This window comes from Coturnix japonica, chromosome 4, assembly GCF_054131305.1.
Source record: "Coturnix japonica strain WE chromosome 4, WE-NBRP24, whole genome shotgun sequence".
NCBI lineage: Eukaryota > Metazoa > Chordata > Aves > Galliformes > Phasianidae > Coturnix > Coturnix japonica.
In genome coordinates, this window is record NC_140666.1 from 27507103 (window position 1) to 27525193 (window position 18091).

General features: G+C 34.5%; 1 protein-coding gene across 8 annotated transcripts in view; it reads left to right on the plus strand.

Moving 5' to 3' along the window:
* GRIA2 (glutamate ionotropic receptor AMPA type subunit 2) overlaps positions 1 to 18091 on the plus strand; it is a 77313-nt gene that overhangs the window by 36796 nt on the left and 22426 nt on the right. For all 8 annotated transcript variants that reach the window (XR_004306909.2, XM_085546403.1, XM_085546404.1 and 5 more), the window contains exons 5-10: positions 3171 to 3224; positions 4368 to 4529; positions 15063 to 15230; positions 15507 to 15611; positions 16308 to 16418; positions 17507 to 17713. Coding sequence is in view for 7 of the 8 variants with exons in the window: in XM_085546403.1 (XP_085402529.1) it covers positions 3171 to 3224; positions 4368 to 4529; positions 15063 to 15230; positions 15507 to 15611; positions 16308 to 16418; positions 17507 to 17713 (807 nt within the window). In the remaining variant the exon portion in view is untranslated. The remainder of the gene's footprint in view (positions 1 to 3170; positions 3225 to 4367; positions 4530 to 15062; positions 15231 to 15506; positions 15612 to 16307; positions 16419 to 17506; positions 17714 to 18091) is intronic.

Here is an 18091-nt window from a genome sequence, read left to right on the forward strand (position 1 = left end):
ACTGTGTTATATGTACTTCCTACACTGTTATAAATGGTGCATTACAAATAGTTATAGAACTCTAGGGGTTAGTTTGCTGTGTACCTTGAAAGTGATTTCTAATTCTAGTTTGTTTTTTTTTTTTTAAAGATCTTGTATGTCTTGGAGGACCAGCTTATCTTTTTCATTCAGTTTTCCTTGTAGTTCCCTCTTTAATTTTGCTCTTTAGTTTGTCACTATCTTATGATGTGTTAAACAATTTTTGGATGCTGTCTTCCACAGTAAGGGCTTCTTGAACTTTCAGCAGAGCAGAAAGATGTCATCTCCCCACCCCCTTGTATGTGGTTTTGTTTTTATTATTTTCTTTTTACAACAGCACCACAGGGCTCTTACTCAAATTCTTGTATTGCCTCCAAATCCACCTCTTCAGTTCTAGTGTCTACGTGGGTCCAGGTGGATCTTTCCAGTGCTGTATTTTTATCTTGTTTACTGTTTTTATGCATACAGAGCGCAGTGGAAGACTGTAGGAAAAATTCTGTACTGATATAAGCTTGACCATGTGAGACAGTGCAACATCTGTAGGAATATATTAGCTAGGTTTAGTTGCATTTGTTTGGGTTTAGTCTGAAGTTTTTTTCAGAGGGTTTCTTGTTTTAGTCTTCACTGTGAAGATGATTATAGCTTGGAGAGGCTCAGGCAATGAGCATTGTGTTTGAGCATGCAAACTGAGTGCATTCTATTTGTGTCATTTTATTTTGAATTTGTACTCAAAAACTATTTCTGAAATTTTCAGGATTAATTTTAATTTGATCCTGTCCTTCACAGCATTTGCAGCTTCTCTCTGACACCATCTGCAATGTTTTATAATCATACTTTTTGGTTTGTTGTTAAGTTTACTGATTGAAAAAATACTGATACATTTCAGGTCATTAGTATGTATATTGAACAGAGCAGTGCTTGAGAGAAACACTGGTTACTGCTTGTCAAACCATTGTTTGCTTATCTTATACTGACTTTTGTTCATGTTTCCTTAAGAGCTTATAATGATGTTGCACAGAATGAAAGCCTTATTAGACTCGACATGTTGCACCCACTGTTTCCTCAGCTTTCCTAAAGGATATCATAGCAGAGAAAGGAAATAAATTGTTTTGATATATTTTGATTTTGACAAAAGTATGCTGTTTATCATCTTAATATCCTCTAGATTGTAGAAAATCAGATATGTAATTTTAATCTCTTTTCTGATATGAAGTTTAATTTTATTTTTTTTTTTAAGTTTCACCTTGTACCACTTTTTAGTGACAGGAACCGTCACTTAGCCACCATACATTTTTACTAGCTTTGTCTGTGTTTGGTAATATACCTGTTATTTTCTTCTGGTTTCTTATTTTGAATGCGTCTCTAGGATATTTTTCAAACCCTTGTTGCACACTGACAGGTTGTACCTTTGTTGAGATTTTGATTTTCTCAGTTTATCCCCATAAACTTGTGTCACTTCTAAAAGTGTATGGATGGATAAACTCTTGTTTCTGCTCATCTGATTTTCTAAGTCATTGAAGGGTGTTAAATAGTTCTAGTTCATCCACACAGGTCATTGTAATTCCAATCATTTATTCACATCAAAATAGTTTTCAGCTATGCTGCTAGAACATCATCCCTTAAACTGCTAAGTGTGAGCTTTCTCATGGGTTTAGCTTTGAGATTTTCTTTGAAAGATACCTTACCAGCTTCTGGTGTTTGATCTTTTTCTGGAGTCCATTATCTGTACTCTTACCCTCCTGTGGCTTCCTTCCCTTGCATATTAAGGTAAATCCACTTTAGTTTTCTCGAGTAGTCTGAAATAAATGCCAAAATGACTGTTTTTCTGTTCATTTTCTCCCTTACCAAAAATGAATAATCATCCTAAGAAAGGATTTCTGGTAGTATCTGTAAGTTTCTTTGGCCTTTGAGTTTCTTAGATTGTGTCATTCTAATTTTCTAACTGCCAATTAGGTACATTGGGTTCTACCTTACTAGCAGATTCATTTGTTAAAAAACTTTTAATTCCAGCCAAAAAAAGGCAAACCAACAACCCAAAACAACCAAAACCCACTTCTCATCATAAGTCTTTTCTTGAGTGTGCCTTCAGCCTTTGTATCAGAATCATTTTTCTTTTTCTCTAGTACTTTTACTGAGAAGCACACAGTGGGCCAGTTTTTTTCCTGAATATTGGAGTATTGTATACTTTCTTGATACACTGAGCTGTAAATTCTTTGCTTTCTTTCTTGCTTTCCATTCTTGAACAAACCTTCTTCAGTATTTTTGTTTATCTCGCTGTCTTTATAAGCTGTGTCCCAGTAATGCTCTGTGGTCTTTGGATCACTGTACAGACACATGGTGTGTTTGCAAAGTTGTTTCTTCATTTTTTTATTATTATTTTTTTCCTCCTGTGCAGCAGCTTCTTTGCCAGATTCCAACCATTTTTGTGAGTTGAAGCTGAAAAAATACTTTGAGTCCATCAGCTTCCTCAGAATAGTTGCTCTTTCCTGTTGTTTTCATTGTTCAAAAGATGGAATAAATCTCTAGAAACCACTTTTCTCCCATATCCTTTCTCTGGAGAATTGTTTTGCTCCAAATGCATACTTTCCCATGAAGATGTAGTCTTAATTAAGACGATATGGGAGAAGAATCTATGATACCTGCTTGCCAGTGGAGACAGCTGATGAACCACCATCTCCTTTGAGAGAGATCATATGGAAGCGTTAGGACAACTAACAACAATTTGAACCTGTAAAATTTCCTCATAATGTAGATATTTTCATTCATGTCATAATGCTTTTAATTTTAAATTTTTGCTTCAAGGAACGTTTCAATACTGCTATAAATGGAGTAGAACATAAGCAAGAATGTCTGAATCACAGACTCTGTGATACCCATTCCTACCTGTCGAGGATGAACATTTAATATGAAGCACAGTAGTTATCATTCAAGCCCTTACAGATTTTAGAGCTTGATGTTCAATATAACAAATTTCTACCAGCAGGGAATGTTTTCATGAGGTAAAATAAAAGTGAAGCACTGAACAATCTCAGTATTGCATGACGTAAAGCTCATAACTAACTTTTACATCATACTATGTTTAGTAATTAAGTATTAGTCTGTCTATCAGCTGAACATTCTCTATTATGGGGGTATTTTTTTTTTTCTTACAGGTTATCACAATTGGTAAACATGTTAAAGGATACCATTATATTATTGCAAATCTGGTAAGCAGTTTTAATATTTAAAATACCTGCACTACTTATTTTACCGTTCATGTTTCAATTAATGTTTAGAAAATAATGAAAAGCTAGATATATGTACACTTGCTAAATATATGTGCATGTTCAGATAGTGTTTGTTTTATTGGCTGAGTCTTTTCAGAGCTTAAATGCTTCCTGTTCAATTCCAGTCAATGGGATTGAAGCTTGCTCAGCAACTCCAGTAATATCTCCTCCTAGCCTTTGATCAAAACACCTTTCCCCTCCCGACAGGAGTATTCTGAAAAGTTTTCCATGTTGCTGTGAAGCAGTAAGGAAAGCTGGAGAATTCAAGGTCTCTTTAAAAGCATAACAATATGTATTTGTATTTATATTTGTTAACTAATCATTTAGAACAAAGCAGTTGGGTACTTCATGTTCAAAAGAAAAGCAAGAAGTCATACAGACTTTTGAAAATCCCCTCTGTTAGTGCTGCATATGTTGTAAGAATATTTTTAGTCTCAAAGGAAATAAGCTTTTTGGAAAGTTGCCTAGTGTATTTCATTACGTTGACTGGTTGCTATTTTAGCCATTGCTTGGCTTGTAACAGTAAGATTTTCAAACCTGTAAGATTTTAAGCATATTGAATCATTATATTTTAAAGCTATTTAGTACCATATTTGCTTTACTGTGTATTGATTTCAAAAAGTGTTCTACCAGAAAATTTATCTGGTAGTTGATTATATTGTCTTTATACTGATTGAAAAAACTAGATATCCCTCATTTAATTTGCATAAACAGACTGTTTTAGTGTAACCCACTTTCATTTTATATATTTAAAAAAACAACCAGCCAGGCTAAAATTTGCTTTCCTATCTGTTACTGACTTCTAAAAATCTAAGTAGTCTCATTCAAATTAACAGTTGTTTTTGTTCTAAGAAAGTTATCATGGCAAAGGTAGCACTTGTTCTATGGAAGTATAAGACTACTAAACAACAAGAGGCAGTGTTGGCTGGCAGCCCAGGATTTTAACTTGGATCCTGTTTGAAGAAAACATTTGGCTTACACATTTGCAATAGATGTCATATGGTAATGCTTTTATATGTATAAGGCTACTGAGAGATCTGCCAGAACTACTGGAATAACAGATGTAATTTTTTCTGTGCCCAGGGATTTACTGATGGAGATTTATCCAAAATTCAGTTTGGAGGAGCTAATGTCTCAGGATTTCAGATAGTTGACTATGATGATCCTTTGGTATCAAAATTTATACAACGTTGGTCAACACTAGAGGAAAAAGAATATCCTGGTGCACACACTAGTACAATAAAGGTATGTCTTGCGTTTGTTTTAACTGTGACAGGATTGGACTAGAAAGACAGGAGAGAAAATGTGACAAAATCGGCTGTGCCAATTTTAATGTTTTCTCTGGGGTACTTTTAACATTCTCTGTAATAGCACTGGTTCAGCAGAGATACTGCGCTGTCAAAAAAGGTTAAAGGCAGCATCAGTTTTTCTTGTATAGCTGTAAATCTTTCCCTGACAACTTGTTAGGAAAATGTTTTGATGTGATATATTAAGTGGCTGCTGACTTCTTTTTGATTTGTCTCTTTCTACTAGTTTTAAAATGTTTTAGAGGCACATATATACATGTGTATATACATGTAGTCATACACGTGTTCTCAGGGAGTACAGATCTAGCACTTCCTGTGCTATCAAAGAAATGATAAGCCAGTTGCTCTGGGAAAGGTGACTAAACCCTACAAAAACTTACAAAATTAAACAGTATGCCGGAGGTACAGAACTGTGGTCTAGTTCCAGGTCTGAGTGATGCAAGTTGTGATGATGTACGAAAAGGTAAAGTTCCTTACCTCAGCCGTCCCTCTGCATAAACTGGGGATAATTGTATCTTCTTGTCTTATGTAGCAGTTACAGAGATCAGTGATTGCTTTCAAAATGTAATACAATCAGATATGTTATTAAAAATGAGTGTATTTAAGTAATTCTTAAGTGTATTACCACAAAAGAAATAAATGGCAAATGTTCTAGGCATAAGTTTTTACAGGCTGAATATGAAGTATTTTCTTTGCTTCTAATAAGGTGAATAAGAACCTTCAGCAAGAAATGGATCATGCTGCAAATTCCTGAAACAGAAATTATTTTAATTGCCCAACCTTAATGCTTACTTAATATATGTACATGTATGTAGTTTGTGGGTTCTTTTTTTAATGTCATATTTTGGAAGTTTTAATTGAAACTATATTTTTTTCTTTGGTTATTTTTGTATTTATATATATATTTATATTTTATTTTTGAGAGAGAGAACAAGTAAATTTTTCATGTACTGTTTGAAAGAAGAAGCTAGAGCCTGTGTCATGCCTTTAGATGAAAATGGCCTCAAGAAATGGCCTCGAGTTGTGCCAGGGTAAGTTTAGGTTGGATATCAGGAAACACTTCTTTACAGAATGGGCTGTTAAGCGCTGGAATAGGCTCCCCAGGGAGGTGGTTAAGTCACCATCCCTGGATGTGTTCAGAAACTGTTTGGATGTGGTGCTCAGAGATGTGATTTGGTGGAGGGTAGTTAGGGTAGTATGGTTAGGTTGTGGTTGGACTCAGTGATCTTGAAGGTCTTTTCCAAACTGAGCAAATCTATGATTCTATGATTCTAGATACATTCTTTTTATATTTGTGCAATATGTGTTGCTGTCATTTAGACAAAAGATAAAGGATGAACTGACTGTAGATGATTAGTAAAATTCTTTTTGTGTGTCTCTGGTTTTCAAAGGATGAAATCTACCTACCTCTGCTAATGCTGCAGAATCTTAGTCAGGAAGTAATCACAGTGAAAGGCATAAGTGAGAAAAAAATAGTTGCAATGGTTTGTTATAACATAAATTTGTAATTTCATCAGAGTTACTACCTTTACATCTTCCTTTTTGGTTCCTTTTGATTTTATTAGAAACTGAAAGTGATAAAGGAGAGTAAATTGGAATATCCTCTTGTTTTGGAGTTTGCTTTTTTATAGATAGGAAAAATAAATGAAAAAAAATATTTTCATAAAGTTCATGTTTCACAGCACATATTAAATTAAAATGCCTGATCTAATTTTTATCTTTGTTTACATGGTATCTGCACAAGGAATATATGAGATTGCACTGCTATTTGGATAAAAATTACATTAAATTATCTCATAATTTATAAGTTCTAGGGGTATTGGGGAGAAGGGAGTAGATGTGTTCTACAATGCTTTGAGAGATTGGTTCTATCAGTTGCCATGTTTCTTAGCATAGGTTTCTATCTTTTGCCCTTGTACACATGTTACTTGTCAGGTTCCCTTCGATTATGTGTAAGGCACAGAGATGTCATATTTCATTGCCATCCTAAGAGACCTAGAGGCAGATGACAATGATGGCCACCACAGAAATAGGGCAAGAAAGGCCCTTGAGCAGTCATCTAGTCCATCCTCCTTGCCTGAAGGCAGGATCAAATATATCTGTGTAATTCCTGATGAATAGTGATTTCACAGCTTTCCCAAATGTTCAGTTTAAGAGCATACAAAGTCTTACCTTTTGCTTTTTTTTTTTTTTTCTAACCTAAGTTAGGCATTGTCTCCAGATCCCTTACTGCTCTCTGCTTCCTATATACGAGTACATTCTTCTTTCTAGCTGTCCTTCTATATTTGAAGATGGCTGCTGTATTTGTCCTTGCTTTCCTTCCTTCTGAACTAAATAATCCCACTTCCTTTGAATTTTCTACCCTCAAATGCTGTTAATCATTTTGTTCTAGAACCTTTCTAGTTGGGACTCATCTTTTTTGAAATGCCAGACTGGGTTCTGCACCTCAGCTGGATTTTACACCTATTCTTGTGGAAGTGTATTCCTCGCCTCTCTTTCTCAAACAAGCCATTCCTTTCTTATTAGTATTCTAGTCACGTGAGTTATCCTGTGCTACTTGGTATGCTATACAGATGTCCTAGTTTTTGAGGTAGATTATCACTCTTTTTGGTCCGTTCCATGATCTCACTGAATAACCTTTATCTCTTTTGATTTTAAGGTAGTAATCCAAACTGCCACTGTTCATAAATGAGCTTGTGCCTCCAATTCCAATGGAGTCTAGAGTTCTAAAGCTGTAACAGCAAAATCTGCATGAAACAGCTTAGTTTATAGAATTTTGTGTTATTGCTACATAATTCAAAGGAGCTTGCATGCCTCTGGCTGGTAACTAGAGAATCATAGAATGGTTTGTAGTGGAAGAAACCTTAAAGAGAGTCAGGGGTAGTGTTAACCTTGATAATGCAAATGTTTCGTTGCAGGCAATAGTGCTGCAAATTTGTTCTGGTTTTCTATGCTGAGAGGAGGACCTGTATCGAATTGCTTTAAAAATACATCTTTCTCATTTATAAAATATTAATTGAAATATATCCTACTTTTAATGCATAGATGACAAAAGACTTGTTACTGTACTGTGCCTGGGATACACAAAGTAAATAAATTCAGAAAGATTCTTGAAACTACTATTTTGCTTGCTGCTTTTTTACAAAAGAATTTCTCATCTTTCAAAAGGAAAGCTGTTACGCTCAAGGTACCTCAAATTAAATTTAGAATAAATCTGTTATAACTGAAGGTATTGTCAGGCTCTGCATGTAGTTCTTTACAGAGCCAGCAATGTGCAAATTTTGAAACATGCCACTGAGCAGCCATGTAGCAAAACAAAAACTCGGAGCTTTAGCGTCAGGGTATGCCTAAGATGTCGTACCCATACACATTCAAATGCTCCAACTTCCTATTTTTATTAATACTTACAGTGGGAGCAGCCTTTGGTATAATTTCAGGTGGAGTTCATACCTTTTGAAGATTAGTGAGACATGCAAAGTACAAAGTCATTCTACCTAGCCGTGATCTTTCATAAGCCAACTTTAAGCTTGGTAAATGCAAGAAGTATTTATTCTCTACTGGCATAAACATCATAGTGCCAGCACACAGAAAAGAATTTGTGGCTGCCCAGCTGAAAAACTAAAGCAGCTCAGACTCATAGAGAACAGCACTGTATTGGAAGATGGCAATGATCCAATGCCCACTGAAGCTATTTTCACTGTCTTAAACTGCGTTGTGCTGGTACGTTATGTTTCAGATGTTCAGAATGTGTTAGATTGTATTTTAAGGTGCATAATCCCTTCCCCACATATAATTGATGTGTAGCTAAGAGCAAAATCATAAGTTATTATTTCTTTTGATTTTTGCCTTTAGTAGTTTCACGTTTTCAGTGTGTTTTTTTTTTTTTTTTTGAACTGCTTATTATGAGATCTATTTTTATCAGAGTTAATGTGATTATAGAATCTAAAATGCCTGTATGTAGTACAAAAGAATGTGCTGTTCATGGCAAAGTTGCAAAAATAGGAAGCTGCTGATCTTAAATTGATAAGTCAGGAAGGACAAGCAGGGAATAATGCAGAGCTTTTGGTTTTAACTCTTAGCATGCTGACATACCTCAAGAAAGGAATACACAGAACATGCAGACAAATATAAAAGCTTGCATAAATAAATAACATTTAGATGACTCAATGATTGTAATGAAGAAGTAGACAGCAAAAACTTTCTTTTTCAATCTGCAAACTCAAGAAGCAGTCTAGATACTACTCAGCAGAAGTTTATGAATTAAAACAGTGCCATCATTTTAAGGAATGCTTATTATGATTGTAGCATGAGAATGGTTTTATAACACCAGGCACTTAATAATTAAGTTGTAAGTTCTTTTGTTGCTTCAGATACATTTTTAATATAGAAATGTGATTGACAATGCCTGAATTCAAGAAATTCAGTGTGGATTATAATAATTTATAATGATTAAAGTAAATATGTTTCAATAATGTAATACTGAATAACTTAATCAGGATCTGAACTGCTTTGCTTGCTTTTTTGTTAGTTTGCTGTTATTTATTTTTTATCTCTGTGAAAATGCAATCTTGCATTTGTGAGGTTATTCTGCCTAAATTTTTCTGTCTTTGTGTTCTGGTTTCCTGATTGCTGGACATAAAAATATGCATCTAGCAGTTAAGTGTTCTAGCAACTTGATTTTACCAGAGTTTTGAATACCAATATTCAATCTTCTCTACTTATAAAAATAATATATGAAGATAGAGGGCGCAGGAAGTTTTATTGTGAAATTGTAAGCTTCATTTTAATAGCTTAAGATTCCTTTGCAGAAGTAGTTGTTCATTCTAGGATTGTGTTTTTTAAAGAGAACTCAAAGAATGAAAGCTGTGGCTTGTTTGAGGTATGACCTGCAGATTCGTCTCAGACCCTTAGAAAGAAATATTGACCCAGATCCTTCAGTCATACAAGCGTAAATGGCTGAACTGTGCCAAAAGGAAAAGTGCTTGCTGGTCTTCTGAGATCTGCAGCTCACTTTTTTTTGGCCAGAGTCTCATTTATGTACTTGGGTAGCTGCGTGTATTATTAGCTAGAATCTAGGGGCGACAGAGGAGCAAACATGAGCTGTTTATTATTCTGTGGAAGTTACTTCTTCTTAGTTAAATCAATGACCTGGTAAGATTGGCACACTTAATTGTTAGTCTTTCCTTTTAATTACTTTGGAGCAAACAAGACAGTCTTTTTTTCCTACAGAAAATAGGCAAATACTTGGGGTATTTGCTGGTTGGGGTATGTCAGACTTGATTACGTAGGTAGGCAGGTTTTGTGCTTTTTTTTCTCTTTAGACTTATTAGTATTCAAATGAGAGGTTCTGGACATTTTTAGAGCCGTGCAATGTGTCGATTCATTTATTTATGGTAAGTGAACTTTTGCAGGGTAAATTGTGGCATCATGTCTCTTTGTCTTTTATAGACTTCCGATTATCATGATTCAGAGCGCATTAAAACCAAGCTCAAAGATTTAGTATGACTTTATGTAGTAGGCTAGTCGGAAATTTAAATCCAATTAATGCAAGGAATTTGAAATTTCAGTTTAGTCTTGTTTCTACAGCAGTATTTTTAAATTTCTAAGATAATTACTAGCATGTATTCCCTTTAATCTGTGTAGGACTTCTGACTGGCTACTAGTAAAAATAACAAAGCTGAAGAGACTGCTGGAAGTTTTGGATTCTAGCTATTGATATGATATTATAAAATGGCTGATTCCAAATATCTAATCTCTAATGAAAAAATTAAAAATAATTTTAATTAATTGCACTAGCCATGAGTTTTTTCTTCTGGAAAGTAATATGAGATACATTTTTATAATCATCTCTGTAGGGTTCATGGATAAAAGCTCAATTCACCAGGGGTATTTGTCATAGATAGTAATGCTTAAATGACTGCTTTTATCAATGAAAGAACAATGGTTGGAGACTGTATTTCTGTAAATATTTTAGTAAATAGCAATTTACATTTAAAAATGTATATCTTCTTCCAGTCACATAAACTTAATGATTTATCACTAACTTTATTATTATTTTTTGAAGTGGAAGAAGTGGCGTGTGCCAGAACATACAAAATGAAAGGGTGTTTCTAGGGCAAATAAATTAAGAAAAAGGACAGCACAGGTTGATAAGCTGCTTTCACGTTGAGAGTGGCAAAAAGAGGTCATTGTTGTAAATGGAAAGTGGACAAAAAGGAGTTACACTAGTATTTGTTCTTAGCTTTTAAATGTATTCTTCTGTAGATTAAGAAGGTGATTGTGTACTGTTGCATCCAGACTTCCTCTTATAGAATATCTTTAAATGCACACAGACCTAAATAGCTCTTCAGTTAAAGATGCTTCTGAACTCTCAGATTCATTCTTAGGAAAACAACATAGCTTCATTATTGATCTTATTTAAAGCCTCTTACATCTGCATATTAGTTTAGTTTGCAACAGCCAGTTCAAATTTTCCCATTTATTGTATTCATACTTCAGCATTCGTAATAGGTCTTATTTTATAAATCTTTTACATGGGCAGATAATAAATAGGGCAATGGAATGGTTTTGAACTAACTAAAAGAGAAGGAGGTTCAGATTAGATATTGTGAGGAATTTATTTCTTTTCTCAGGGGATAATGAGGCACTGAAATTGCGCAGTGAAGCTGTGGACATCCCATCCCTAGAGATGTTCAAGGCAAGGCCAGATGTGGCCCTGGGCAGCCTTGCCCATGGCAGGGGATTGGGACTGAGTGGCCACTAAGGTCCTTTCCTACCAAAACCAGTCTGTGACTCTCTGATTACATTTGAAGGGAAAAAAAAAAAAAAAAAAAAAGCATAAAACTGTTTTATGGAATCATATGTTTGTATGTTTGTGTTCTTTGTTGTTTAAAGGTAATTATTAGTAGTAGTTGCATTGTTCTTTTGCAGCTCTTTAAGGTTGGAAGTAAAATTACACAAACAGATAAGATTTTGCAATTACTTTGTCCGGATGGATAGTTTCCACAATCAGTGAGTTGAATTAGAAGTAATGTTTTTCATAAATGAATTCTGCAGGTTCAAATTCAAATAATTGTTTTTATTATTTCTGTCAAGCACCATGGACTCAAAAGCAAGTAATTGGTGTTAATTTATTTTTTTTTTTCCCTGCAAGATCCATGTGCTTATTAAAGGAAGAAGGGAAGAAGATGTCTGTGACAACTTGATGTGTTCATATTAGCCTCTGTACTTCACTGAAGTATTGCAGATGAGGTGATAAAATGTTTAGCAATTCAATGGAAAAAAAAAAATTGCTGGTACGGAGCAGTAAGCCAGCCATTTGTATACCCACAAGATATAGACACACACTTTTGTGTCTTTATCATATATGCTGCTTTGATCTCTATTTTGTTTATGCTTGGGTAGGCTAAAATTGTTTAAATATAAGGAAAAATACTGAACATCTGCTTCTCTCCACTTACACTTGCAACAATGAGTGCTTCCTTATTCCTCTTTGAATCTTAGCCCCAGCCAAGGAAAATACTCATATCTGCTTTCTTATCTTATTTTTCTTGACCTCTGTTGGTGATGTAAAGGGTCCTTCCACCTTTTCCAGTACCAGTGCTGCCATACATGGTGAAGAGCCCTCTTCTATTCCTGTTTTAGTCTGAATTCAGCCTTCCCAAACACTGTTCTGGCTGTATAAGCTATTCTAGCTGAGGTCTCCCTGGTGTCTTGTGTACTGTTGTCTTTGGCTCAGTCTCTGCCCCAGATATCCTGTTACTTGTTTCTTTTTCACTGTTCTATTACTTTTGGACTGAACTACTAGTTTGAAGCCCCATGGGTGATTTTCATTTGTTTTACTGTGTGTACAGTGTAGACGCGTGTATATAAGCTGTTTACCCTGGGCTCCTCTAATAGTCACAGAAATCACTACAAAAGGAAGTAGTGAAATCTGTAAGCAAGAGTTGTAATGCAGTCCATATTTCAGAGAAAATAACAGCAAAGCCTTGGGCAATTCAGAGCATTCAAGTTTGTATTGTCACCTTATCATCATAGCTCCAGAATTATGATAATGCAGGGAATCTTCTTGCTTATTCTTTGCAATGCTTTAATAGATACAGGCAATTCTGCAGGTACTGTGTAATAATATCAATAGTATATTCTATTAAATTTGACCCATTTTATCTTTTAAAATTTGAAGTAATTGAAATGAAATTACTTCACTGAAATGAAGTTTTATAGCACTGTAAAAGTAGTAGTCTGTGAGGGCCTATTCCTCTTTTAAAGAATAATATTCCAAGTAGTGCTCCCTTTGATTTTAATATTGCAGATTTAAACCTCAATGAGTCTCTCATAAAATGAAGTGAATCAAGACGGTGCTAGTGCATCTTTGAACTCATGACAATTGTCTTTATGTATACAGTCATACAAACACACTCATCTATTTGCATGAGCAGGTTATCTGTATGTTACTACCCATTTATGGTCATGAGGCCTCTTTGTTTCAGTTTGGCAGTGTTCAAACCTACCCACACCTTAATGAATAAAAATAACAATCTCCATGAAGGTTATTAGGAGCTGAAAGTATATGCAAATTACTCAGCAAGAAATTATGCATGGGATATTTGCTTTCATGGCATCCCCTACAGCATGAACATTTAAAGTGTGTGTAAAATACATTGAGATTCCTAGATTTAACGTGATTCAACCTAAATTAGCACATGTGAATTTCATATGTGGTGACATGGCTGTACATAGAAATGGATGTGAATCAATAGGCTGAGCCCTGCACAAACTGAATATATGACTGAGATGTGGATGTTCAGGCCAATAATTATATAACACTAGGATTATATTCTTGAGATAAAGTATTTAAAAAATCTCAGTGATTAATTGAAACATAACTGAATTGGCACTGCATCTTCTCAAATTTAAGGCTTTTTTTCTTTTGCTACTCAACGTGTTAGTGTTTTATGACAGTGCCATATGCAAAGCTTTTCTCAAAGTGCTACAGTGTAGAACTTGTTTCTCTAATGCAAATAGCTACTCTCGAAGCAGGATTACTAGCCAGTTCTAAAAATGTTTCAGTATCTTTTCTTCTCTCTGTTACCTTCTCATCTATATATCCGTGCATTCTTTTAATCACTGCAATTCCAGTAGTAGAAAGCAACGTCAACTCCAGTTGACATATTTACTTTATTTTTCTGTTGTTCTGATCCTTTAAAATATTTTCATATGAGTCGCTGTGAGAAACTTCTTGAGAATGTTCACATTAATCATCCAGTAAGTTTATACATCTGAAAAACAGTTCCACCTTTCTTTTCTTCCTCTCCAAGGTCTATTGGTTGCATACAAAAATGACCTCAATTCAGAGGACTGCTTTGGTTAGTATTACAACAGCCTTCTGCATGACTTGAGCTAGCTAATTAAAATTCTCATTAAAGTCTGAACCATTGAAGCAAAGAGGCAATATATCATTTCTCACTGCTTTACAGTTTATATATTTTCAGTATCTAATAGCCTTCATAGGGATCATTGCATTCATTCATAAGGCTGTAAGTGGTTATATTCTGTCCCATATTTCCAAATATGGGTCTTAAATTTGGAATAATTTTAATGTTCTGTGGTGTTCTGGACTCATAAAATCCATTTACTTAAGTCCTCTATGTGTATACACATGTGATTTTTGTTCAGTTAGTTATGATGCAGAATTTTCCAGTAACTGAAGATAACTACTTTTGACTGTTGTATAGCCCCAGCTTCTGATGCATATGGTTGTGAGATTCTTCTGGAAATACCTTATTAGTTGTAAGGTATAAAGCTCCTTATATCTGTCAGATTAGGAACATGGGACTCTTCCTTGCCTATCATTCTTTGATAAATGTCATGTCTTCCTCCAGACACCAAGGCCTATAATATATATTTTTTTCGGAGTGTAGCCTAGATATTGCCTACTAGCCAACAGCTTTTCTCCTGAGCCTTTGTTTGTAACAATAATTTAAACACATGTATATACCAGTATGCATTGTTTGTTTTTTTGGGTCTGTATGTGGGATGACATGTATCCTGAGTTCTATGTATAATTGCAACTCCATGAAGAGTGTAACAAAAGTAAAAAAAAATAATTCTTGTTTCTAAAGCCGTACTCGGGTTAAGTAGTAGATCATCTGCTCATCTCTATGAACTTCAGCCATATCTGGACACCAAAGTGTTACACAGTTCTGGTGAGAAATGAATGGAATTCACACCATGAAAACAGCTGTAAATTTTCAGTCCAGGCTTATCAGCATTATCTCTCCAACACTTTAGTGGAGAGCACTGTTTGTTTATCAGAGCAGGTGTCCCTCAGATGGTAGCGATCTCAGAACAAAAGGATGTTGTACTGTCATCTTTATTTTTAATGTATTTCTGTGTCAAATGGATGGAGAGTACAAGAAGTTATACTGAAATTGAAGCTGTTTTTTAATGAAATATTTTCACTCCTTTTCAGTATACATCTGCTCTGACCTATGATGCTGTGCAAGTGATGACAGAAGCTTTCCGTAATTTGCGTAAACAGAGGATTGAGATCTCCAGAAGAGGAAATGCTGGAGATTGTCTTGCAAATCCAGCTGTACCTTGGGGTCATGGTGTAGAAATAGAAAGGGCGTTGAAACAGGTAGCTTGCCTAGAATGAATGCTGGGATTAGTGCATGTGTCTTCTATAAATGCTTGAAAAAAACTTTCCAGTCTTCTAATCTGCCTGGATCTTTCTGAGAATAATGAGAAAATTAACTCCACATCAGGAATGTGTTCCTTTACTAAGTTATGTTGGATGCAGAAAGTGTCTAAACTGAATGTTTTTGAATCAATAATTATTTGTGGAAACAAAATTCATTTTTCTACAAAGGAACATAGTTTAATTCTGTTACCACTTTCATCTTCGTCTATATAGGTTCAGGTGGAAGGTCTAACAGGGAATATAAAGTTTGATCAGAATGGAAAGAGAATCAATTTTACTATAAACGTCATGGAACTCAAAAGTACTGGCCCTCGGAAGGTAATTTGAATTGTCTTATGGTGTCTCTAAAGGTTTTTTCACACTAAGCAAGGGGTTAAGGTAGGTAATGAAATATTACAAATGAATTAAAGCATGACTTATGGTAATATTTATTCAGAGATATATTCTATGTTGGTCTTGCAGAGCAGAGTAAAAGCACCTATTACTTCTTTCTAACAAATAGAGTTTTTATTTCTGGTAAGTACTACATGACAGTATTTTCCTTTCAGTTTTGTGGATTAAACTCTTTACTTTCTGGTCTGAAATACTGAATGTGAGCCAGTAATCAGGAAGAAATACTGAATGACAACTACAGAATGCTGCTTTTCAGTAATGTTTCCTTAAATGTGATTATGCTGTAATTTGAAATCTTTTGGGAGAAGCCATTTTGTCATGTCTTCCTAATCTGAAGTATTTAATAATAATTCAGTCTCAAAGTTGATGGCGTTGCTGCTAAGATTTCTTAATATATGAATGGTAATTATACACTAGCTAGAATAATGTGAACAAATGTCATTAGTTCATTCTTGTTAATATTTGCTATAGTAACTATAAATAGAAATATTTACACTGATAAATCCATAGCTAAAATAGTTCTCTGTGAGCATAAACCATGGGCATAGTAATAATATACTTTAACTTTTCTGTGAAAGTTCATGTTCATTAGTATCTGTGCATCCTATAAACTCTCTTTAGATCGGATATTGGAGTGAAGTGGACAAAATGGTTGTGAATCCACTTGATGGCCCTCTTGGAAATGAATCTTCAGGACTAGAGAATAAGACTATTATTGTCACCACTATTTTGGTAATTAACCTCATATTTTGTCAGAAGATAGTGTTATTCTACAGTGATTTATTTCTCTTGTTAATATTAGCTTATTTCCTGTTTATTTTTTGAGGTTGTGATATGTTACTATTAGTGATACATGAATAAAATCTGGAAATAAAGGAAATGCAGTTTGGTATGCTGTTTTCTTCTGGGGAAGACAGATTATCATTGACTTGAAAATGAACAACCTAGAAGGTTATTTCTTTTAGGCTAGAACCAGAAATCAATGAAATACCTGCTTCTGAAAAGAGCACTTTAAATGATGTAGCCACAGTAGTAATTGTTAATTGATTGCTTATTAGGGAATGGATTTTGCCAGACAGGAAGGAGACTCATTTTTGCACTTCAGAATCTTAGCTAGTGTGGGCTGGTGAAGTATAAGATAAAACATCAAAAATTATATTGTAGTTGTTTAGAAAATAATGTTATATACTGTTGCATCAACATTTTGTGTATTAATTGCAAAGTTTCTTTATCAATTTGGTTAAGTCACAGGCTAATGTAGTAATGCCAGTGGATGCAAGATAACAGTTGAGCAAAGAGGAGTTGTATTCCTTTTAATGTAATGTATAAACCAGCCCTAGTTTTGCTGATGATAGAACTGCTACATATTTATAGATATATATTTTTGTGCATAAAAACTCAATATTAAGTTCTAGCCTGTAGAGCCAGAAGTGTGTTTCAAGGAAGGAATATAGCTGTGAAATAGAGTATAATTTTATTTTATTAAGACAGCAACAAAAGCAACTAAATACCTTTGCCTTCTTCTATCCAAACTGTAAGAGGGAAAGAAACAGATTTTGGAATTTATTCTCTCTTCTCTGAATGCGTAACTCCTGTTAACATTCATGATCATTATTAACATACTGCTGGGATCTCTATACCTGTAAGTATTGTTATTTGTATATGGCTATGAAGAATGTAGCATTTACAGCTGACATAATGGTACCTGAATCACGCATGCTATGATTGTCTTCTCTTTTTTTGCTTGTAAAAAGAAAATGCACTGATCTAGGAAATGCACAACTGCTGCATTGTAGCTAAAGCAAGGTCTTTCTGTGCAGGAGTCCCCATATGTTATGATGAAGAAAAATCATGAAATGCTTGAAGGAAATGATCGATATGAGGGCTATTGCGTGGACCTAGCTACAGAAATTGCTAAGCACTGTGGATTCAAATATAAGCTCACAATTGTTGGAGATGGCAAGTATGGGGCCAGGGATGCAGATACGAAAATATGGAATGGGATGGTTGGAGAACTTGTTTATGGGGTAAGAACATCTTTCACAATAAAACAATTTTAAATGACTGATGGGATTTGTGGGATTTGGTTTAGTTTTCTCCCTGAAGTAGAGGAAAATTATTTAATTCCTCTGATAGAGAATTAATAACTTGTCTTAGAACTAAAAAAAAAAAAAAAAGAAAAAGAGAAAAAAAAAAAAAAGGCACAAAATTGGATTTTAAATGTAAATGAAGTTGGGAGGGAAGCAAGTACATGTTTCACCTTTCTTACCAGGCAAAAGGCTTTGCTTACACTTTTAAATGCCATATACTTTTAAAAGGGCATATGTAAATTGGGAAGCTTGGAATATGTCAAGCATATGGTTGTATGTATTTCAGTAAGAAGAGTTTCAACTAAAAGTTTCTGA